The following is a 24,948-nucleotide window of genomic DNA, read 5'->3' as shown; positions in this document are numbered from 1 at the left end:
CGTCGTAATATTTTAGGCTTTTTACAGAATTGAATTCAAAATTCTCATTCGCAACTTTCGCGGTACAGTCTTGATGTAATTTCTTGTAACGACTGACTGTTTTAAAATACATGACCGTATTGAGTTTAAGTTTATATAGTATATTACGATACATTAACCCAGTTATGCCTAATGGACACTCCCATTCTTCTTAATTGGACCAATTTATATCCAAAATTAGGGATGTCTAGTATATTTATTTCTATATTTAGAATATTTTTTACAGAAATTCCTTTAAGCAAACAGCGCAGACCCAGATGAGACGCCGCATTATGCGGCGTCTCATCTGGGCATACGCTGTTTGCCAAGGTCTTTTTTTCTAGACGCTAGGCATAAATGGGTTTATTAGTCTTTCAAGACCGACTCCCCATAAAATTAAACAAAAGCTGTACCAAGACTGCTTGCTTGACTGTTTAACAGCCGTTAGTATATATACGAAGTTACAATATATTAGTACTCGATTTATATCAGGGATACAATAGGTAACACAAATCATTTACCAGTTAGTATTTAACTTTAACTGGTTAACCTTTTACTATCAATTTAACATATACATGTTTACCTTTCAATTTACAAATAACAACAAGAAACGATTCCATGCGACAATAAAACGTTTTTCAACGTTTTACATTTATTTTCATTTAAATTAATGTTGCAATTATGAGCAAGACCTTCTAGTAAGTTCCCTTCTCATAAAATTTCAGCACAAAAAAGATATTGAGCGGACTATTTTGTCTATTTTAGTTATGGTTACATTGACCTTGAAATTCTGGCCCAAAAAGCGTTCCTTAGCATGGTTTGCTCTCTACCTGTATTCAAATTTAATTCGGCACGCTACTTCCATCAAACTAAAAGTAATAAACAGAAAATATTTTTCTATTTTAATAACATCATCATTTAAATTGACCCGACTGGCTTCACATGCAATCCAAAGCAACATTCAGGGTTAAAAGTATCATCACATCTTCTCTATCCGTTAAGAAGTTATTGAGCGTAATCGTTTAAAGCCACGGTATCATCACATCTTCTCTATCCGTTAAGAAGTTATTGAGCGTAATTGTTTAAAGTCACATATCTATTTGGCATAGTAAATTTAAGTCTTCTTAAAAACATATTTTATCTATGCAAATTAGAATATATCTGGTGGCTACATGAAAAAATCCGTCCTTTTTTACGCTGTATAACTTAAAAATAATCGCGTTTGTCGAAATGGACGTATACGTCTAGAAATCCTACTTTCGGTTTTCAAAGCGGTACCGTTTGAAAAATAATAAATTACTTGCTAACTAGGCTATAGATTTAATGGCAATTTTTCACACTTACAAATTGCATTTATATGTATTGATCAACATGTATTGCATTTCAAAGTCAGAGGCAAGGTGTGTGGCTTTAAGCTTTTTGGCATCAGTGATCAGGATTATGAACCGAAGTGAAAAATAAACCTCTGCTTGTTCATGCAAACGTCCTAGCACAAAAGTTATATCAACGTTAGATAATAAAAATATAATTACTTCACGCCAACTTTAACCCCCAAAAATGAAATAGAAAAAGGGCCATAAGTCCGCTAAATTTCAACTCGGAGTAGCAGAACTTCGCTAGTTACTTTACACAATGACCCCAAACAAATTTAAGAAATTTCAAATGACTATGAGTTATAGAAACATCGATGCGGAGTTGTCGCAAGAAACCCTTTCCCTTACAATTATATTAAGCTAACGCCATCCAACGGGTGAATAAAATAGCTAAAGGTAATTGCAAAAGAAGAAAGATTCAGCTCAAAGATTGCCGATTTCGTTCCCATTTACAAAAACCTCATTACAGTAAATGAGCTCATTACGATTTGATACTTTTAAATGGTATGTACCCGCGATTGTTTCTATTTACACATATATGGAATCTTGTGATGCCTCTGTAATAAACTGAGTAAGAAGAATGAAACCTTACCAAGCGTCGATAGTTATAGTATCACTAGGCGGATGATCTACAGTCATCTTTATATATTGTAAGTCTTCTGGAGTAAACAAACGGAAAGGGCCGATATATAACCAACAGTTTTTGGAAGGCCGTCATATCGGATTCGACGAGTTGGTGGGATGGTAAAATGATTTTGAATTTGTTCTTTGTTTGAAGTAAAGCAAACAACATGCGTGTAGGGTAAATGTAGTTTTAAGTGGTGTTTTCTATCAATCAAATAAAGTAAATTATATTAAATTCCTGATGCTTTTGATAACATTGTGCAAAAGCTGTGGTATGCTAGTTCAGATTAAATTATTCAGATTGCGTGTCTATATCTCTATCGTGTGAAGCTTTGCAATAGACGCATCGAAATGTTTATGTTTGTGTGTTTGTTTTGAACCACAATAACATAACATAACTTCTTCTGCTTGTATTTGGCATATTATTTTTTAAGAAAAATAAGTTTCCTGAATGAGTTTTAATGCTTGATTGGTGTCAGAGTACCGAATCAATGTAACCATTGTGTGAGATACTAAACAATACATAGCACGATTCCTAGCCATTGTTATCTCTGATTGGAAGAAAATAATAAACATTTTCATTTTTAGGATAACTCGCCCTTTACTCGTACAGGTTAACTATACACAATTCTATAATAACAAATATTTTGTTTAATACTGGGACTCAGCTATTAGCATATAACATTAATTTTAACTGTTTGTAGCATTGATGGGACACTGAACAGTACTGTACATAAATATTAAGATAAACAATTATGTGCTTTTGTTGTTTGTTAGATTAGGGATTTATTTTAGATATAGTCATATTTTTCGAATGGTTAATCCCCATTAGTATACACCTTCCAGTAGGTACGGCGAATTTTTCGTTCGCCTCAAGGGCGTATTGAATTGTTACACATATTTTACAGTGGAATCAAATAGTACGAAACACTACAAATATCTTTTTATAATTACAAACTAATATAATGATTACAATAGAAGTCATAAGCGAATGCAGGGAATGCACCTGGCTAAAATGCCAATGGTATACAGCTGAACGATAAGTTAAAATTGTAAATTCCTGTCAGCATAAGTTATTGATACTACTGCATATCCGAATTGATTAGGAGGATACTTAAGTCCATCGCACGTGAAGGTCAACGGAGCTAAACATATTTATAAAATAAAAACTTGAAAATCTCTGAAACCACACGTGTCAGGGAATTAATAGTTTGTGCTTAACACTATCATGTGGCCCTCTAATGGGTTTTTTAGTTCATGCGCCTGGGGTCCCAACTGAAACTGCCTAAGATAACACGATTTATATAGGCGTTTATAGCAACTTACTATAAAAAATGAAATCACTAGGGTCAGGGGTTTGATATACATTGTTTAACGTTGTACGGTGGTCCTCTACTAAGTTTGTTAAAATCATAATCTGGGGTGACAACTTTTTCCCCTAGCTAGGAGTTACTTGTTTTCTTTATATATTTATAAATGTGCAATATATATTTTTAAAAATCTCATATCTTGAAACTCCAAAGACCATACGTTGAAGTTATATACTGTTGTTTTGCTATATTGTAAAAATCATACCCGAAGAGTCAAAGCTCGCGACTCCTAGGATCTAACTGTGCACTGGCAGTCATTTACTGTTGCTCATCAGGTGATAAGTAATTTAGATGCCAAAGATAACGAGCCTTTACATATTTTTTTTAAAGACACGCCTTTCATTTGGTATATGTAGCAATTAAGAAGCCGAAATGTGATTGCTTTGTTGGTTTGCTCGGATTAGTCTCGTGCAAAATATTGCATGTGATGTTTGTGTATTCCAACTGTTCGAGTAAGTCAATCATGAAAGTATTTTTCGTCTTGTTTCAGTTCCTAGCGCGCAAAACCGCCGTCCCCCGACCCCGCCGACCAACCAGGACCCGAGTCCTTTCTCCTCCGCAACAATAATGAGACAAGCGCTACCTTACCACCAATTTGCTGCCCGTGACAACAGGTTTTCCAACGTTAAACATTTCAAACCGCTCGTACATGTTATATATAGAAACGGAAATAATTTGAGATCGCTTGAGATCAGTTTTTTTATGAAAATGTATTGTATTTTTTTTATAATTTTGAAGATGTGTACTTTATTTTGTATTATTGTTTCTGCGTAAAAGCATATAAGTTAAAAGTTATAAGAACTAAACAATTTTAATTTCCACGTGTCATCAATTTATTGTTGGTTCTTCCGCTCATATGACGTTCGCGTCGTATCGCTCGTAATAATGTTGTGTTTCTGTGTTCATTCTGTTTAAATTGTTTAAAAAAAATTAACTTACAATAAAAACGTTTTATAAATAATTATTAAACTAGAGAAACGCTCTCTTACATCTCAAACAAATCAGCAAACATAAATGTATATGCAGAACATGCATGAAAAACAGTGTCAATTTGTTCAAGACGACCTGTTTTCGAGAACACTAGCTCCGATCGCACGGATGTCGATGGCACAAACATCGGGCCACATGCGCAATTCTTGGGAAATGTTGTTTATTTTCACACCACTTTATAAACTTATTTATGAATAGTTGTATTGTAAATAACGATAAACTTAAACATCTTTGAAACCGCAAATGCTAGGATTTTAACATTTGTTTGGTAACCTTGTATAGTTTTCCTTTTTAAGTGTGTTCAAATGTTGCGCTTTGGGTCAAAGCTCGCTACGTCGAGTGGTCACATGATTTATTAATAATTATATGTAAAATAACGTTAATGTCGGCCAATGTTTTAATATTGGAGACGCGTAATGGATTGTTGGCCATCTACCTCGTTCGTTCAAATAATGCATATGTGCTTAAAATAGCCACTTTGCTAGAGGTTTTGTTTGAATGTCTGTGATGAAAGCTTTAATGTTTTCTTACAATCTCTCAAAAAACATTTAATATTAGTCTTACAGTGTACACAGCTGGATTCAAAATACAGTTGTAACAAAGACATCACATATTACACACAGGTGGTTTCAGGTGAGCGACCTTTTGTCCCGCTTTAATTCATTTTAGCAAGGCCACCAACAAACCGACGATGCAGTTACACTAATTATGAAAATACGTGGATTACTTTGTGAATCAGTTGATTTAATTTTACTCAGCACTGTATGCACATTTTTACCATAATGCAATTAAGCCTGTATGTTTACCACAAGTTCAAGTGATCTGAGTGTAATAATTGTACCACCCACAGGTATGCGGCATATATATAGGAGTCACTATGTTTGGCGGTCGGTCGATCAGTCGGATTTTTTTAGCGAATTACTTTCAAATTTCTCAAGCGATAACATTTACGAGGCAAATATATTTTTCAACAGCGAAGTTATTTGGAAAAAAATAGGTTTAATAAAATCAAAATTTTAGAATGCTTGTTAAAACTATAGATTATATTAAATTGTTGTCATATTTTTCAATATTGGCATATACTAATGCATCATACTATATTAAATGTTATACAAACATTCACTCCATAATGTTATAATCAATAGACATTCTGCATATAAGCGTGACGGCATCCTTGTATATTCATATCCTAGATGTTTAATGCTTTATGGTGTATACTGGCATAGTATAATTGAGTAATCTAATTGGCGGCTTTGGTCTCCGGAAAGGACGTTAGGCGTGGCTTCCTTGATAGTTGCTTACGATCGAAACTTGTAGAGGCATATGTTATGTCATCATTTGTTGTGCAATATATTCCTATGTGTATATTTTGTATGATTGTAGTTGAACATGTTTGCGTGATGCCTGTGTTTATGTATTGAATTGTATGTGCCTACATTAGCGTTAATGTTGTGTATGGCGTACTTGTAAAGGGAAGTTTGTTTATTGCTTATTTGATACTCAACAATCAGAGGAGTTCGAGTACTTTTAACGCATTTCAAAATGAAATTATGTGTGTTCATGTACGAAAAATAAAGGACGGTTACACATAGTATTTACTCGATTTTATTGATAGGTATTATACAGACAAACCCAATAAGCAATACAATGAAACACAGTACTGTATTAAATTCATCATCTGGTGTTAAATCGAATGCCATAATGAAATCAAAAGCAGCTCAGAAAATTGAACTAAGAACAAATGTGTTCTAGGTCTCTCAATTGATATAAATGAATTTATTGTGGTTGTAACGAAGTTTAATCAAGTAAAATATGTAAGGCAAAAATAGACATTACGATTAACAACTTAGAGTGATCTATAGAACAAGAAGTTTCAATTACCAACTACTTATATGGTATTTATAATTATCCCCACGCTTTTTGAAAAAAAGGTGGGGATATTGTGGTGATCTCCGCCGTCCGTCCGTCCGTCCGTCCGTCTGTCCGTCCGTCCTGGCCACTATCTCCTCCTACACTAAAAGCACTAGAACCTTGAAATTTACACACATGGTAGCTATGAGCATATGTGCGACCCTGCACTATTTGGAATTTTGATCTGACCCCTGGGTCAAAAGTTATAGGGGTTGGGGTGGGGCCGCGTCAGAAATTATCACTCATTTTTTTAGGTTATTTTACATTTACTTCTTTATTTCTACACCGATTCACTTCAAATTGATACTGGACCTCACCTATGACAATACGGTCAATCTCAACCATGCATGGCCCCATTCCCAACCCTGGGGCGCCCCGCCCACATAGGCCACACCCACCAAAAATTTCCATTTACTATAATTTTTTCATTTCTACACGGATTCACTTCAAATTGATACTGAACTTTTGTTATGACATTAGGGTCAATCTCAACTATGCATGGCCCCAATCCCAACCCTGGGGCGCCCGCCCACATAGGCCACACCCACCAAAAAATTCCATTTACTATAATTTTTTCATTTCTACACGGATTCACTTCAAATTGATACTGAACTTCTCTTATGACATTAGGGTCAATCTCAACTATGCATGGCCCCATAACCAACCCTGGGGCCCCGCCCACATAGACCACACCCACCCAAAATTGCCTTTACTATAATTTCTTCATTTCTACACCGATTCACTTCAAATTGATATTGAACTTCTCTTATGACAATACAGTCAATCTCAACTATGCATGGCCCCATTACCAACCCTGGGGCGCCCCGCCCACATAGACCACACCCACCCAAAATTGCCTTTTACTATAATTTCTTCATTTCTACACCGATTCACTTCAAATTGATACTGAACCTCTCTTATGACAATACGGTCAATCTCAACTATGCATGGCCCCATTACCAACCCTGGGGAGCCCTGCCCACATATGTCACACCCACCCAAAATTGCCTTTTACTATAACTTCTTCATTTCTACACCAATTCACTTCTAATTGATGATGAACTTCTCTTATGACAATACGGTCAATCTCAGCTATGCATGGCCCCATTACCAACCCTGGGGAACACCTAGGTCAAACATTCGGCGTTGGGATACGCGTCGGCCTCTGCCGCGCCATTTCTAGTGCAGCATTGTTTTTGTTTACAGTCATAATGGAATATTTAATACTGTTACATAGCTGTATTTGGAAAATTCTTTTGGGCGTTGCATTTTTAATGGAGCAAACGTTTTTTTTTTAATGTGCAACATTTAAAAGCACTTGTATAGATACAACGCAGAAGAAAATATGAACATATGTTACATATATACACACAGCTATTACTAATTAGAATTAAAACTTTGTCAGTTTAACTTAAGCAGTATAATACAATCTGGTATAATTAATCTCCCGCCGAAGAGAGTGGGATTACATAAATGGAGAATGTCCATCAATCCCTCCATCAGTCTGTCCATATCACTTGTGTGTCCGTTCCAATTGTCCGATAACTTTTTATGGATTTTCATTTAACTTGCCATAAATATTAAGATCATTGAGACATTGTGCCGAAGGCATGCAATATTCATCTCAGCTCAAGGACAAGGCCATAGTTTAAGGCTAAAAAAATTGAGCATCAATTGTCATGTTCGCTTATTATCGCTTTAATGTTTGATGGATTTAAATTTCACTTGCCTCAATTTTACCTTATTGACAAAATGTGTAGATGGCCTTAGTCAGTCACGCTTGCATATTGTCAATGTCATTCTATAAGGTCAAAGATTAGAATCAATATTTTCATGGGCGCTCCACATGTCTTAGAACTATATAGAAGTTTTCTTGAAACTCGGCCTCAATGTTCAAGTCATTGAGAAGGTCAAGTTCGTTCTTAAAACCTTTAAGCAGCAGCATCAAAAGTAAAAAAGTTCCGTTTACATGTGTATAATAAACAAAAATTACAAAACCTCAACCCACACAATACAAAAGCTATTACATATGCACCAGTATACATAGAATAAAAAAACACACATAGAATAAAAAAACAGTTCACCCTTAGTCAATTGGTATGTTTCTGGTTCATATTTAAAAAGGCTATTGTACACGATAACATACAACTGGTGTAACTACTGTAATATATGTTTTAACGGAAAATTATATTCACACATATTGATACATTGACGTTTAAAGTTTTAACGTTAAAAGTTTATTCAGTCTTTGATTCATGGTCAACGGCCCATAACAAAATGCATATACATAGACTTGAATATAAGCATAGATGTACATTCATTTATAATTGTTATCTGACAGATTAAGAACAATAAAAAAGCAGTTTTTTTATATATAACTAAACAATGGTTCAAATGCAAACAAAGTGGTGTACAAAGTTGACATACGACGATAAGTGTACTATTTATTGATCATAAGTATTACTTACCTTTACTATATTAATACTATCTACTTATTATATTATTTATTAGCTTACAAACAGCTAGAATTTCATAATTTCTTCCAAAGTTTAGTAACTTGTAAAATCTATTAACTATTAAATGATTGTGTTGTATATTAGACAGATAGAATGAGCGTATATCTGAGGAATTTTTACAATCAAATAAAACATGATGCTCATCCTCAACAACAGCAATATTGTATGTATACATATATATTGTATTATATTCTATTTTAAATATTTATATTTAGATAATTATCCTGTAATAATGTATTATCAATACAGAAACGACATTCTCAATAGAGAAAACCCGAGTTATGTCTTAAAAATAAAAATAACAACATTATTATAGCAGCTTAGAGCAAATCATGTAGTTCAAAATAATATTTAATTCTGAAGTCTTATTTGTCCTTTCAGACACATGGCGAAGAGTATATTCATAAACATGACGGCCATATTTGCCCTAACGCGCTTAAATAAATTCTAGGTTCAAAAACTTTCAAAGATTTTACCATATGAACACGTGTCTTTTACTTCATGTGATCCAGTTTTTAACTTAATCTAGATATAGTTATAACAATTATTCAGAAATCATGTCACTGTCGTAAGTAACCAAATGAGGAATTTAGAGGTTTTCTTAGACTTTAACAAGTGACCTTCTTTTGAACCCATAATTTCAAAATTTATATTTGGTCTAGTGATTGTCAAGAAAAAATTCTGACAAAGTTTCATGATATTCAATATATATAATATTCATAAATGTGGTGTGGTTACACTGTTTTTCTTATAATAACCCTTTGACCTAGTTTTAAACCTCCTTCACCCAGATTCGAATATGGCCTAAACATCGATTATATTAATATTCCAACCAATGTCATCAAGATTGAGTCACACATGTTTCTTCTAGAATGATAACACGATTTTCTTTCATTATCTCTTGCGATAAAGGTTTTGACCCAACAAGGCCAATATTCAAACTTGGCCTAGATTTAATCAAAATAAAACAATGTGGCCATATTTTATAAAGATTGAGTCAACCCGGTGGCATTTTAAACGGTCAAATGATTTTTGCTTGACCTAGATTTGACCTTACTTTAGATTCAAGATTGCTGAAAATCTCTCTCTATACACAAAAAGTGCCACACCTTAAAACATTTCTCAACTGATATTTGAATTTTTAAAACTTGTGTTCTGAATTGCAATATAACACTTGACACATTATTCCATATAAATGGATAGAACTAATATAACACTGGTAGTGGCCTTCCGTACACAGAATATTAAATAATGCCTATCTTTCATTGGTCGTTCTTATGTGTATTTACTGCATATATGAATTTCAAACTCTATTTTAAAAAATCAAATCGAGAGAATTGAAATTTAAGAAAAGATTTAAAAACCAGCTAAGCATAAGGCGGTGATACAAAATCCAGTAAATAATATTTACACACTTTGCGACAAGTCCTCAAATATATGCTATACAATCGTAATACATACGTAATCACACGAACACGAAATTGAAACAAATATGCAATAAACATGTAGATTATTTATATTAAAAAATTCACATCAGCAGCTCAAAAACACCAAACATTTTAACCGTAACATTCCATGAAACGTTTTGGAAATTCAGACAATAAACTCAAATATACTTTGAAACAGTCACGATACAGAGACTTGCATGGACCGTTATATCAGGATGGCCACATTTTTAAAAAATAATTTATATACTTTTTATATTTGTTTTGTATGCATTTTCATGTATTGTATTTTGTATTGGTCATTGGCCTCAGATATAACACTAACCAGATTTTTCCAAAGATTTCTCTCCTGATAAAGTTCCTGCGTTTTCATTATCCAAAATTAAAACCAGCAATTTCGCAATGTTCTTTAATGATATGTTAGTTGAAGTTAAATTGAAGATTGTTTGTCCTTGCACTATGCATACATGTACGATACTTGTAATAATTATTATTTTAAAATATGATTCCATGCACGCACAAATAAATTGGGCTTATTCTTCCCCTTTTTCAGATCTTTTCGTGGTTTTCTGGTGACGGTAACATAATTTGTGGCTTGTTTTCGGAATTGATTAACATTCTCATCTATTTCAGCCCGCTTCCTAAACATTTGCAGTGTTTTAATTCGTTCAAGCCAACCAGTCTTCTTTGCCATCTTCTCATTTTCTATAAGCAGATCTATGTGTTCTGTCATTGTTAGTGGGTTTGGGCGCAACGCTATTTCGGAAAGGCGGGCTTTTGATTCATTAAAAGCTTCCATCATTTCATCAACGGTCTCTACAACAGTATTTAAATCTGCTTTTATCTCGGCTATCAACTGCTCTTGATTCAGCAATCTTCCTGATGCCTCTTCATATTTTAGTTTCATTTCTGCGTATGTTTGCTGTTGGTCGACAACAACATATTCAAATATATACGGAGTATTGACATGTTGGTCCCAAAAGCAATTATTTGGACATATTTTGCAGTTACCCGATACCTTATCCATAGCCCAACACTTTCGTTTATCAGCATCATTGGGTATTTTACATGTTTCATGACATGTAAAGTTACAGTGTGTGCAATTCGTGACATGCTGGCCAACTGGAAGATCTTTCTTCAGGTGCTTAGTAGTCTGAACAGTGTAAGTAAAGTTTTTATTGTCAGCAATTATCGATTTGTTTTCTTCAAAGCATTTGATCTGTCCATTTAAGGTATTGATCTTTACAAGACCGGCATCAAGCAAAGGTTCCAGATTTCTTACTGTTGCCTCTAACCGGTGACGTTCATTCAAAACATCACTGGTCAACTGTAAACTTTTAGCCGGTAGTGTTTCTAGATGTGTAAAAAAAATTCTAAAGCTTTTTAGACCCATGTCCCAAAACATTGGAGACATACTGGATGAGTCTAAATCAGTATTCTTTGCAAACAGAGCCGAATTGTTAAAAGTGAACCATTTACCAAATGGCAGTTTTGACTCCTTCAGGGCTGCAATAACAGGAGGTTCAAGACCGTCTGCAAATGTAATTAACGAACATATATTTTCTTCGATATCTTTCCCGAACAATGACATTATCGATTGAAAGATATAACTCTGCGTTGCAGTCAACCTAGCATCAGGTGCTTTTATTAAAAAGCACACACAATCAATGGTTGTAACACCCTGTGGCGGTTTCACAGTGAACAATTCCCGAATTTGATCAACGATTTCATGATCTCTCTGGATTCCCCTCGTGTCACCAAATCCAGGGGTATCAATAATATTGATAGTGTACTGAAGTCTTCCACCATTTTGAGGATGCAGCGAGTAGCTTGTTATCCATTCCGTTTGTGAAACTGCCTGTAGACATGAAAATATTATATTTACACATTGAAGCGTATAAAGTAAAAAGTTGTATGTTTTTTAAATATTTACATATACCGGTAGGTATTTGGTTAGATAATCAATTACCAATTTATTAATAAAAACACACTTACTTGATTTTTCTGCTTATCTCTTTCTTCATCTTCTAAATTGATCATCGTAAATCGAAATGGATCATTCCAGTTTACACCTAGTATATAGTTTGCCATACTATCAACAAGAGTGCTTTTTCCTGTTCCTGTCTCACCAATTAGTAATATAGTCTTCTGTTGCCAACTGCCCCGGCTTTCTGACCCTTCAAACAACAAAGTTTGATTAGCTTAACTGAATACGTAAATATGTTAATGTGATGATAGAAATATTATCAAATGTGCGCATTTAAATAACATACCTATTTCAAATTTTCGTGATTTCCCTTGTGTATTTCTTGCTCGTTTGTTTTCGCCCATAGGTAATGCATACTGACTAGGGCATTGATTCCCAGCACTACATTTAATAGAAAAATCTACAATTTGTGAGGCAGGAGATTTCAATGTTGTCACTGCTTCACTTTCTTTGCTATAATTACTTTCATAGTCAGTATATATAGCCCTAATACGAAACAAAAACGGTGTGCCGGACTTTAAATTGCCCAACTCAAAAGTGTTTTTTTCAACATTATCATAGCAAATCTTCCATTTGGGGTCCTTGTTTTCTCTGCAAGCTATCTGAAAATGATCTCCTTCCTTGAACAAAGCAGGTTTGGTCCACGAAAGAATGATAGAGTCGGATCCAACTTTGGTAGGTGTTGGCTGTCCAGGCGTACTTTCCTACAACACACGTTTATTGAAATCGGTTATATAATATACATGTTGTACTCTAAACACATGACCAATACGTAAGTATTGTGTTAAATGTATATTTGCATGATCAATATAATTTGTACTAGGCACTTTTATGAAAAAGATGCTTATTGATAGAATCAGTTTGAAGGTTATGAATAGTATGTTTCGAATCAATCATTTTTAAAATACATAAAATCAAGTGACGTTAAAACTTGCAAGAAGAACGCTTCGCCTGGAATAAATTACTAGTAAGACATTTTAAATCGTTAGTTATAATTGTGAAATCTGAACTTTCAACTCGAGTGTATAAATGTAAGCGAGCTTCGGTCTGTTTGTAGACACACTATTCGCTTTTGATTACGATTGATATATCTTTTTGCTATCAGTACATCAATTGCAAATTCAGATATGTGTTAACTTGTTTTATGTTTTCAATTTCATTTGACATATTCCACGTTATATCGTACATACAGAGTTTAAGATGATAGCTTCTGCAATACCTACCAAATCAACAGAATCAGATGAGCAAGCAGTGGTAAATTGACGACTGTCGATTTTTTGCAAAGCATGCTTTCGAAAACATTTTTGCAGTGTGTGATACTTTCCGCAGTTTTCACAAAGCAATTCATTTTCACAATCAACACAAAAATAAACAGCGGGATATTTTTTTTCCAGTACTGAACATGGCCCGCATAGCTTCAGGTTTTTGTCGGTATCATTAACGTTCGAATAACATTTAATTGGTTGCAACGAATGCATTCGAAATAATTTATTTGCTTTGTGATATATCCCACACTCTTCGCAAAGCATTTCATTATCACATTCTGTACAAAACCAAGAAGCTAATTTGGTTTTCGCTTGCGCTTTACATGGCTCGCAAATCAATCTACGTTGTACGTCAATATCATCAATCGCGTTTTCCATGTAGTGATTAACATTCTTGAGTGTATGTCCTCGTGTTGACTTGCGTGAAATGTGATATTTGCCACATTGTTCACAGAGTAATTCATTGTCACATTCAGCACAAAACCAAGATACAGGGCTTGATTTATCTTGTGATTTACACGGCTCGCAAAACAAAGGATTTTTAGATGCAATCGATGATTCCATGTGATGACTTAAATCTTGTAATTTATGCAACCGGGTTGATTTTTGTAAATTGTGATGTTTACCACAGGAATCGCAAAGAAATTCATATTCACATTCCGCACACACGTAATACGCACGACATGTTTTCTTGTTTGCTAAGCAAGGTTCGCACATCTTTTGGTTCTCGATGACATCGGTTTTTGCATCTTGCACGTACTTGCTTATGTCTTGCAATTTATGTTTTCGCGTTGACTTCTGCAAAGTGTGATGTGTACCGCAGGTCTCGCAAAGAAATTCATTTTCACATTCGGCGCAAAAGTAGCACGCGAAACTTATTTTCTCGCTTCCTTTACAAGGTTCGCACATCAGTTTGTTGTTTTTGACTTCATCATTCTTTACTTCTATGAAGTAACTTATGTCTCGTAAACTATGCATTCGCGTTGATTTCTGTAAAGTGTGATGTTTACAACAGGTCTCGCAAAGAATTTCATTTTCACATTCGGCACAAAAGCAGCATGCAAAATTTGATTTCCCATTTGCCAAACAAGGCTCGCACAGCAGATGGGTGTCGATGACTTCATTTTCCGCATCTTTCATATACTGTTTTATGTCTTGCAATTCGTGATTCCGAGTAGATTTCTGTAAAGTGTGATGCTTACCACAGGTCTCGCAAAGGAATTCATTTTCGCAATCTGCACAAAAGTAAAAAGCAGGACATGGTTTCTTGTTGGCTGCGCAAGGCTCGCACAGCTTGTGTTTTTCGCTGATTTCACGATTCGTTTCTTCCATGTACTTACATATATCTTGCAATTTGTGCTTAAGTGTTAATTTCTGCAAATTGTGCTGTTTACCGCAGACGTCACAGAGACATTCGTTTTCACATTCTGCACAAAAGAAGATCGCAATTCTCGATTTCTCGTTTGCTTTGCAAGGCTCGCATAACACTTGGGGTTTAGTGTCATTCGTAATTGCTACGTACTGGCTTACGTTTTGATCCGCCTTCATAGTTATTTCGTATTTACAAGGTGCTTGTCGATCGCTTTGAATTCGCGTTATATTTGTACTCGTGTGTTCTTCTTGGCTATCTGAAGAAATGAACTCCTTACATTTCAACAACAATGTTTCATTTTGAACCACGTTTGACTGCATGTGTGAACTGCATTGCTGTGCTGAATGTTTTGGCACAGACTCTTGACGCGGCTCTTGTTCGATTTCGGTTTTCAAAGGGATGCAGGTACTTTGGTTCTCATGGTGATCCACATTTTCTCCCTTTTCTTCTGCAGCAAGGTTTAAACCATCTTGAAAAACGTCAGACCTCTTCGTTGCGTCTCCAAGATTTGCGTTTGCTTCCATGAATACTATAAATAGATACATGTTTACAAACATAGAATTGTTTAGACTTGATTATTACAATCTAAATTTATTAATTCTCTGACATTTATATATACATTTTGCATTGCCATTCTCGTGTGTTTAGTTTTATCAACGCATGACTTTATGCCACATAGAAATGCAATATGCAATATGCATTGACTTAAATACCAATCAAAATCAAAGTTGTGTGTTTTGTTTTTATTTTTACTTTCTAATAATCATTGATATATGTCAATCGAAAGTGAGTTATACGCTTTGCAATAGGCTTAGGTACCACATATAATTGATTCTCATTGTAAACTTATAACTGTGTTTGAAGCCTTGTGTACGATAACGGTGTGTTATCTTAACAAGTTAATGAGTGCTACCACTTTTGTGATTTCATTGAACATGTTTAAATTTCAATTAAACATCGTAAGCCTCGTTTTCGATGAATTTTTATCAAAGGAGACAACTTTTACAAAACCCGATATCGGAAATATGATAATGAACTTCTAAAATACGTGTCAAACTGCTGAGCATTTAAAGGATTGTTAAATGACTAAAATTATGACCTATGCATGTATACAAGTATCGACGAGAAAACAAGAATAATAGACGCATGCATTTCAAAAAGTTTTGTTTGAAAATTGATAATCTAACTATGTATATTCATTTATCTTGTTATTGTGGTATTGTATTGGGGACGTAGAATAAGTTCACATTCAGAGAAGTTATCTATTTTTTTTAATTTTGTTTCACATTTGTATGCAATTTAATATAACGCAATATAGATATATATATATATATATATATATATATATATATATATATATATATATATATATATATATATATATATATATATATATATTTTATTTTATTTTTTATTTTTTTTTCTGTATCATGGTGCAAAAACAACCAACAAACATGTTAAATTCATAAAATAATACATACAAATACAAACATGAGAATTAACTATGTCGTGCAACACAGTACCAAGGATCGTACAAAAAGACTGATCTCGTATTTCCATTGTGATCCTTGTTGCTGGTGGCATGACATAGAGAAACATGAATTTTTGCTAAATAATATATCACAGATTTAAAGTGAGCATTAATCATACTTGAATAAGTTGACATTATTGTGGGAATATCACAGTTAAACATGAGCACATAGAACACGAAGTTAATAAATGACTTAAGTAATTAAAATAGTTATAGCAATTTATCACAGATAATTACAACATTAACATCACGAACTGACTAGTGAATTGTAATTAGGAAGCGGAATGTATTAAAAAATACACATGATACCGATTACTTAGTAAAATAAAAATATAAAATCGGACTTAAAAAGTGGTTTTTGACGGCATCCTTCAACCTATGGTACCCAGATAAACTAGTATAGAAGGAGGTAACCCATTCCATAGTTTACAACCCACAAACGCAAAGGATTTGATACCGAAACCTTTAACCTTCGGACTTGTGAAATAATTTTTTTCACGGAACCTTGTATTGTGACCATGTGTTTCCTTAATCGGAATGAAATGCTCACCCATATAATCAGGGGCAGAACCATCAACAATTTTAAATACTTGAGTCAGAATATTTTGATCGACTCGTTTGGATACTGGGGGCTAATTTAATAGTTTAAATTGCTCAGGACCAATGTGTGACCGTGGGTCTAAATTCAAAACAAACCTCACCAACTTATTTTGAGTTGCCTGTAACCTGTTCATCCATGATTTATTCAAGCCATAATACAAAAGGGGCAGGCATAGTCAAAATGACATTGAATAATTGACATAACCAAAGTTTCTTAGTATGTTAAGTGAGATATTTACGTTTCATATATAACATTTTAACATAGAGTTTGCCTTTTTAATGACTGTAGAAGCAATTGAATCACGAGATAAATTTTGATCCAATGTTTCACCAAGATAATTAACAGAAGAGGTTGGCTGAATAACCTGGCCATTACATGATACATTTTGATAAGAATTTAACCGCAGTTTTGGCTTAGAGCCAAAATGAATGGACTCAGTGTTACATAAGTGAAAAGACAATTTATTGTCAATGAGCCATTTACTAACAACCTCACTTTCCTCATTCAGGGCATTTTTAACATCAAATTAATTTTTACCGGAAACCATAATGCCAGAATCATCAGCATACAATAAAAGCTTGTGTTTTACAACTGGTGACATGTCATTTATATAGATTAAAAACAGAAGGGGTCATAGGATTAAGCACTGAGGAACATTACAAGAAATATTCGAAAAAGAGGAAATATAGTTTCGAGAGACACGTTTAAGCACAACGTTATCGCCAGTATTGTTTTTACTCGATCTGAGTTGATTAGAACCGGGAACAAATAATACGAATTTATGCACTAAAACAGTGAAAAAGTAAATATATGCTTCATCTTGTTTACTATCTGTATTTCGCTTAATTATTAATGACGTAAGGAAATTCTACTTTATAGTATTTACTTGTAAAAAACTAAATACTATTGACAAGCAATCGTGAGCTCATTGCGCGGCGAATGTTATGATTGTTTTAGCCCCCCACTTCCGCTACGTCGGTGTTTTTTGACGATTACATATACAACACAAAATAATTTTGTTATTCTATGACAGCACATATCATTACAACTATAACATGAATAAATGTAATATATGTTAAATTGAATGATGTAGGTTTAAGATAATGTAAAAAGTTCATTCTAATAGCCTTATTTGAACAATCGTGTAACTATACTGTAATGTTCAGAAACGTTCAGAACGAATGCAACAGTTGTGTATAGTCTTTAAAACAATGATGCAAGTTTTCATTCAATGTACGTAAACCAACTGCAATAAGTATGCATTCCCTTTATTTATAAAATATACCAAGGTTGATTGGCGTTCGATAGTCGTGCTTCATAAACTATCGCAAGAATAGGTCCAAATTGATCTTAGACAGCTACGCCACAAAACAGGGAAAACAAGATAATCACCGCCCAGAATTCAAAAATTCTAAATTGGTAAATTACATCTAGTAATTGAATTCGAATGTTTATTTTAAATTGGACCTACATATTACAATTGAAGACAATGTCTCTTTCGTTGCGAGATGCCAACATTAAAATAAGACCTTGAGCTGACACTAGACCCTGCTTTCCCTCGTTACCCACCCCCGCCCCTCAAAGGGTGGATTTTCGGGAATATGTTTTTATGCAAGTACCTGAGCTTTGACAATTGGCTTCACAATGGCGCCGTTGACTCACCTTTGCGCCATTTGCGCAAAATACTGATTTGTCCTCACCGATTTTGTAATTTGGTCCAGGAACGCACGCAAATTAAACAAGGGACAACATTGTCACAAAACTAGGTTTTCAATTTGAAAAAAAAGTCGGATAAAGGGAGACATTTCAAAATGTGCATTGTTACTGATTGTTCCAAGTTACACCCTTTGCGTCAAATCAATCTAGTTTAAGCCGTGGCGACCTAGATTTCAATTTGAAAAAAAAGTCTGATAAATGGAGACAATTCAAAATGTTCATTGTTACTGATTGTTCCTAGTTACCCCTTGTGTCAAATTCAATCTAGTTTTAGTCGTGGCCACTTTGACCTTGGAGATATCGACGTAATTCTTTCGCATGAGACACCGTCCAATGATTGTGAACAAAAGTACCGAGTAATTTAAAATCTCATAATGAATGACATAGTTATGGCCTGGACAAGATATGTTATGGTCATTTTGACCTTTGAACTCAAAGTGTAACCTTGACATTGCAGATATCGACGTAATTCTTTCGCATTACACACCGTCCAATGATGGTGAACAAATGTGCCAAATGATTTTAAAATCTCACAATGAACGACATACTTAGTTATGACCCGGACAAGCTTGTTCCGCCCGCCCGCGACATTCGCCAATCTAATAACCGGTGTTTTTCCTTCGGAGGAAACCTGGTTACAAATGATCGATTCAATTTCACATCGGGTGATTGAAAGCGGAAGTGAAGCAATTGTTTAAATTGGTTGTGAAGTCAGTTTGTCGTATGTCGTATGTCGTAGAACACGAATTGTCATTGGTAATTTGAGATTGAATATTTAATCAGATAATCGAAAAATTACGAAACTAATAAACAGGCGAAAAATGTCGAGTGTAACTATAAAAAGAGCTCACGATAGGTACAGCGACAAAGACTGATTATACAAGTGAAGTTTTTTTTTGAAAACCACATTTGTATGATAAGTCAATTCACTTTAATTTTTAACCTGGAAGGGCCAAAATGTCCAAAACTATTTCTGAACACTGCTGTAGGTAGGTTATTTAAATTTCAATGTTTGAATTATAGGCAAATGTTTAACATAAAGCATTTTAGGGGTTGTCCGACGTAATAACTTATACATAACTCTATGGATTTCAAAATAATCTACATCAGACTATATGTAATTCACAAAATCCTAAAACCTACTCTAAATCAATGTCATCCATAGAGATAAAAGGTAAAACAATAACATTCTAATGGTAGAAACGGGTCTATGCGTGCTTTATTTTCCATATGTATACAACGCTTTCAAAACCTCTCACAAAACAGTATTCTATTTCAAAAGATATCGATAAAAACTGACAGCTTTCTTTTAGGGAAATATTAAGGTTATGATTCAAGCTCAACGGGAAATACAGAATTTAAATGCTTACATACGGTTTATTAGAGCTATATTTTTCGTTATTTTTTAAATGATTTCATAACAAATTCGAACAAATATTACAACATGTATGACAGTTTGTGGCACACTGAAATAAACATTTAGTTACGTTTAAGAGCAAGGTCATTCGTCAAGCTCAAAGGTCGAAAATAACATTTAAAAGTTAAAGTGGAGCTACATTTTCCTAATGCAGCTATAAACTACGTTCAAGACAGTTGATCATAAACATATAAGTTATCGGTATTTTGCTGCGTATATTTATTACAGCAAAACATAAATCTTTAACACTCAATCCCGAAGGGGTTACAGCAGTTGTGAATATCTGTAACATGGTAAGAACAGAATACATAAATATTTTTTGTAAAAAAGATATAATGTATATAAAAAGTACGCGCCATAGCCCTTTATCTTCAAACTTAATTGGCAGTTTACTTTTGCTTACAGTTTTTCATTAAGGCTAAATAAATTCGTGAATTAACCAAGCTTACTTTAGTAACTTATGGATGCACGTGAATTACAATGACACTTAAATAATGCAGTATAAGCTTTTAAATTTTATTGAAAGATCAACTCGCAAAATACATGCACTACGCTTGTTTAAAATGTGACATGTAAAACAAATATACATTATGCAAATGTTGCATTTGTATGTGCATTTCATTAGTCTCATGGTTTCCATATTTTGAAACAAAGTGATTCCGTTAACAACTTTAGAAGATTCTGTTTTACAGAACACGCGTGCTCTATTATCTTGAATACCAACCAGTTTGTCTTGGTATTTTAATTTCTGAAGCTTTTGGTAAACTAATATCCGAACAATGTTTATGCCTTCCTTGACCAGTGGTCATCGTTTGAAACAGTGCTGAACCTTTTGAGCAATTTGATAAATGTCTACCAAAAGAATATTTCTCAAAAGAAATTGCGAAATTCAATTTTGGTTTTTAACAGGAAGATTTTCATTCAAGAAACACGCTGTGCTCCTTTTTTTGATTGACTTTAGAAGCGGAGCGGGCCCTTTTGAACAAATTTGTAAGGTGACAATTTAAGGGTCTTTTCTCACAATGCGGGTAAAATAATTCAGAATGTATGAGCACATAGCAATTGAAAAGATGTCGTTTTAAATAGCGCTTGGAACCATTATGTGGAGCGGACCATAACATTTTGTAATATAACTCTGGTAGATAATCATCTAATGTCTATTTTTGTAAAGTTTCAACATTTGCCTATTGTAAGTAAGCAAAACATAATCTTCCAGTGTCAATTCAACCCGCAATGACTTAAGCCTGACATCTTTTATTAACGTGACTTCTTTGTTGACGTGTTTATTAGATAAAACCAAGTTGATGATGTTTATTTTCTTCTTCTTCTTCTTATAAAAAACTAAAGCTATTTTGTTTTAATTTAATTGATCTGATCATCATATTTAAATATTTGGTAAAATAAAAACAAATCATGATTACCCCAAACCAAAAATACATGTGTATTAACTTAAACTACTCTTAAGTGAACTATAAATAAAACTGTATTAAGGAAAAAAACACACTGGATTTTATTGTGACTCAGTTATTCTTAAAATTTACTTATCAAAACAAATGTATTGTAGCCATTTCAAAACATTATTCAAAATTCTATATTTCCAAAACAAAACATAACTTTTACCTGTAAGAAGCGATTCAGTCCACAGCCCAATACTGATCCGACTAGGCTGTTCTGATCTGCCTAGTTCTGATGCGCAAGCGCAATGTGCTTTACAAGTGATTGTGCAACACTTTGGGTAACCTTTGTCCACATTCCAGACTTGTTTGAGCCAGTTTATTAAAGCGAATATAGTGAATACACATATTTTTCTTAAACGTGGAACTATTTTGATGTTATGGTTTAAAAACGATCCAAAAATGCAGCAAAATGAAACAATATTTTATTTAAAACATCATATTTGCAGAAAAACCTAATGTATTCTTTAACAAATCGGTTGTATTTTCCGAAAATGTGTTTGGTATATGCAGTGTCTGTGTTTAACGTGTTATAACAGGAATACCAACCATTACTGTTTTCTGAAAATCCGGGCAACAGAAGTTACATCGATTTCAGATGCAAATTCTGCAAGACAAATATGATGTCATGTCTGGATTGAATCGATTTAGTTAAACGGTTTTCTGTATGCATAATATGTCTGTCGTTTACTGCTTGTTTCAAACAGTGGTTTTGTACAAATGGTATGGTATTAAAGACCACAAAGCCATATCTGGACAACTACTACAGCCTATTTTAGAGATGTCCACTTACTCAAACAATTAAATTTAAATCAAATTCTACGTTCGCATCGCTCAAACTTAACCCCGAGATTTTGTTTTTAAATAAATAGGCGGAGTGTGCAAGAAAGAAGTCGTTTTTTTTTTAAAATATTGGTTTTAACGACACATTTTGATAGAATTAATACACGGGAACATGCAATTGGACACACCCCTATCAAGTTAGGGTTAGATATATCTGTTAAACTGGTGTTAATACAATTGTAAGGTAAATTTTACTGAAGAACACGTGCAGCACAGTTAATTTGACCATTGTAGCAGGCATATGTGAGGTGAGTTTGAGTTTGGTCTATATTAAAGTGTTATAATTTTAAGAACATGCAACACAATAATGTGATTGCAAAGCTTTCTTAATTTTAACATGCCTCGGTTTTTTAAGGTTCTGCTTATCTAATTTAATACATTGCAAGAGATAACATAAAACATTGTATAAACTGACTGTGTATTATTCTATTTAGTGTCCGGTTACAACAAACACAGGTTTGGAATTGTATGCGATTATTATTGGCATATGAACAACGATCCTTTGTTACCGACGTAAACATAACTGAACGCAAAAGTACAGACACACCGCACTTGTAAGTATATACTGGTCTTGAAAGAAAATTACACTCGTGCACAGTGACTCACTCCTAATTTTCAGAAAACGCTTGTTATAATATTGTTTTTTAGAAAACATGTGTTATTTCTTTACCGAAATCTTTTGTCATTTGCTAAAACCTGAGGTAGGCAATAATTGTATTGCTTTTCTTAAAACACACATTGAACTAAATACAATTTACCTTGCTCTTTTCACTATTCTCTATATGTTACGACTTATTCTTAAGATAAAGCTGTACACAATTGTAAGTCTTATTTATAAATCTATGTTGGCTTAGTTTCATGATATCGATTTCAGCGTGTGAGAAGAGCACTCAGTTACTCGGGATCTAGAACAAATTTTACAGTTTTAAATACAAGTAAAGATACATTGACACTTAAGAGAATCACAGTATAAGTAAGAAACTGAAAGCAAATTACAGAAGTGTCCTTGTACATTCAAGTAACTTCATTTCGCCAATATGCCGCTAGTTTTTTTAAACACAAATGCCAGCTAAATATGGCTTATATCAACTAGACTTAACTATTTAACACACGTTGAAATGTTCCTTACGTTTATTATCTGCATTCATATAGTAGATAACAGATGCGTATACATAAATGGGTTTCTGTTTTTGATCAGTGTAGGGATACAATAGATTTACCATCTAAATGATTCTGCAAAGAAATATGATACTTACTCAATGCGAAGTTGACTTAACTTCGGACTCCATCAAACAATGTACATCAAGTAGAACAAAGGATTTGATAAGAAACCAAAACGTAATGAAAAATGACATCTTATGTCCTGCTTATAATGGTTCCTAACTAACAGTATGCACATGAATAATTTAAGAAGGCTTGTGTAATAGAAGTCTCAAAACAGTTGTTTGTTATTCACCAATTAATAACACAGCTCGATGGCAATGACTCAATGATCAACTATCCGTTGTGACTTTGAAAAATGCAGCTGCAGCCGTGGTTTTTATAAACCTGTTTATTATAATGCATACACATACTAAATCAATAAATATCTTTCGACAAAACGTCTTCTTAAAAAAGATAGTTCGACTATGCATATAGATATTGACAAGTTAAATCTCTAGCCATTTTCTCAAGTCAATAGTCGATCATTGAGTCATTGCCATCGAGCGCCTGTGATTAATTACGCCATTAATCCGTTAATGGTTAAATGACTGTATTTGTCTCAATTTGATTGACTAATAACATGTTTATAATTCGAGAATTTATATTATTTTATAGATATTATAAAAACAGTAAAACTTATCTCTACATGTCTACATTATATGTCAAAGAACTTTACCTTTAAGTAGTCATCCCTTCAGTTGTCTAGATCGTTCTATCATATATTATTCTATTTCTGACGCGGAGGCGTTCTTCAGGTGAACAGCGATTGCACAACAACTAAGGTGGCCTTGATATAAATATTGAAATTAAAGCTGCATGTTAATTCGAACATGGCGGTTTATAAATCGTTTCTTCGTGCATATGAATACGGCTTATACCTCCTATATCTCGAACCATTCTGATTTACTAAACGATCTAAAAGGAGTTCAAACTGACATACGTTTTCGTGCTTAGAATACAGATTATTGGAGTACATATTTAAGTTTGACAACTCTTTAATCATATTTAATGCTAAAAACCAAGAATGTCGCATAAAGGATCCAAAAGTGTTTCTTAGAATGTCCACACATTTCAGACGTGTGCAACTGTCTTATATCTAAGGCAACAGGTATTCTAAGAATGTTTATAACTCCTATTATTTATTTATGCTTAAAGTTAAAATATTTCTAGGACCCATAGTGAATGAACATTAACATTAACGTTTCATTTAATGATGTACCTTAACAACACATCGATTGTTTTTTTTTTAACTTTCAAAGATAAAACCTAACAAGAAATTCGCTCAAAAAAATGCAAGTTTGTTCTAAATACC

At 33.7% G+C, this 24,948-nt stretch overlaps 1 protein-coding gene across 2 annotated transcripts; it reads right to left on the bottom strand.

Moving 5' to 3' along the window:
* Window positions 1–5,964: 5,964 nt before the first annotated feature.
* On the bottom strand, window positions 5,965–24,401 carry LOC127846398 (uncharacterized). 2 transcript variants are annotated; one of them, XM_052377614.1, is made up of 5 exons: window positions 24,313–24,401; window positions 13,458–15,400; window positions 12,521–12,938; window positions 12,243–12,424; window positions 5,965–12,105 (listed from the first exon to the last, which is right to left on the bottom strand). In XM_052377614.1, exons 2-5 carry the CDS (start codon window positions 15,393–15,395, stop codon window positions 10,738–10,740), a joined length of 3,906 nt encoding a protein of 1,301 aa, XP_052233574.1. In that variant the 5' UTR covers window positions 15,396–15,400; window positions 24,313–24,401; the 3' UTR covers window positions 5,965–10,737. The 2 variants fall into 2 exon arrangements, with proteins under 2 accessions (XP_052233574.1, XP_052233572.1); XM_052377612.1 differs by lacking the exon at window positions 24,313–24,401 and adding an exon at window positions 21,757–21,947.
* Between the last annotated feature and the right edge of the window lie 547 nt (window positions 24,402–24,948).

This window comes from Dreissena polymorpha, chromosome 9 (assembly GCF_020536995.1).
Source record: "Dreissena polymorpha isolate Duluth1 chromosome 9, UMN_Dpol_1.0, whole genome shotgun sequence".
NCBI lineage: Eukaryota > Metazoa > Mollusca > Bivalvia > Myida > Dreissenidae > Dreissena > Dreissena polymorpha.
Note: the sequence above shows the minus strand (reverse complement) of the source record. Positions and strands in the feature narration are given on the sequence as shown.

Bases quoted from the DNA above. Each gene is read 5' to 3' on its own strand.
- LOC127846398 (XM_052377614.1), bottom strand. From the start codon at position 15,395: ATGGAAGCAAACGCAAATCTTGGAGACGCAACGAAGAGGTCTGACGTT. The intron at 12,939-13,457 runs GTAGGTATTGCA...CGTGTGTTGTAG, and splicing joins CATCTGATTCTGTTGATTTG to GAAAGTACGCCTGGACAGCC. The intron at 12,106-12,242 runs GTAAGTGTGTTT...TCATGTCTACAG, and splicing joins GAGATAAGCAGAAAAATCAA to GCAGTTTCACAAACGGAATG.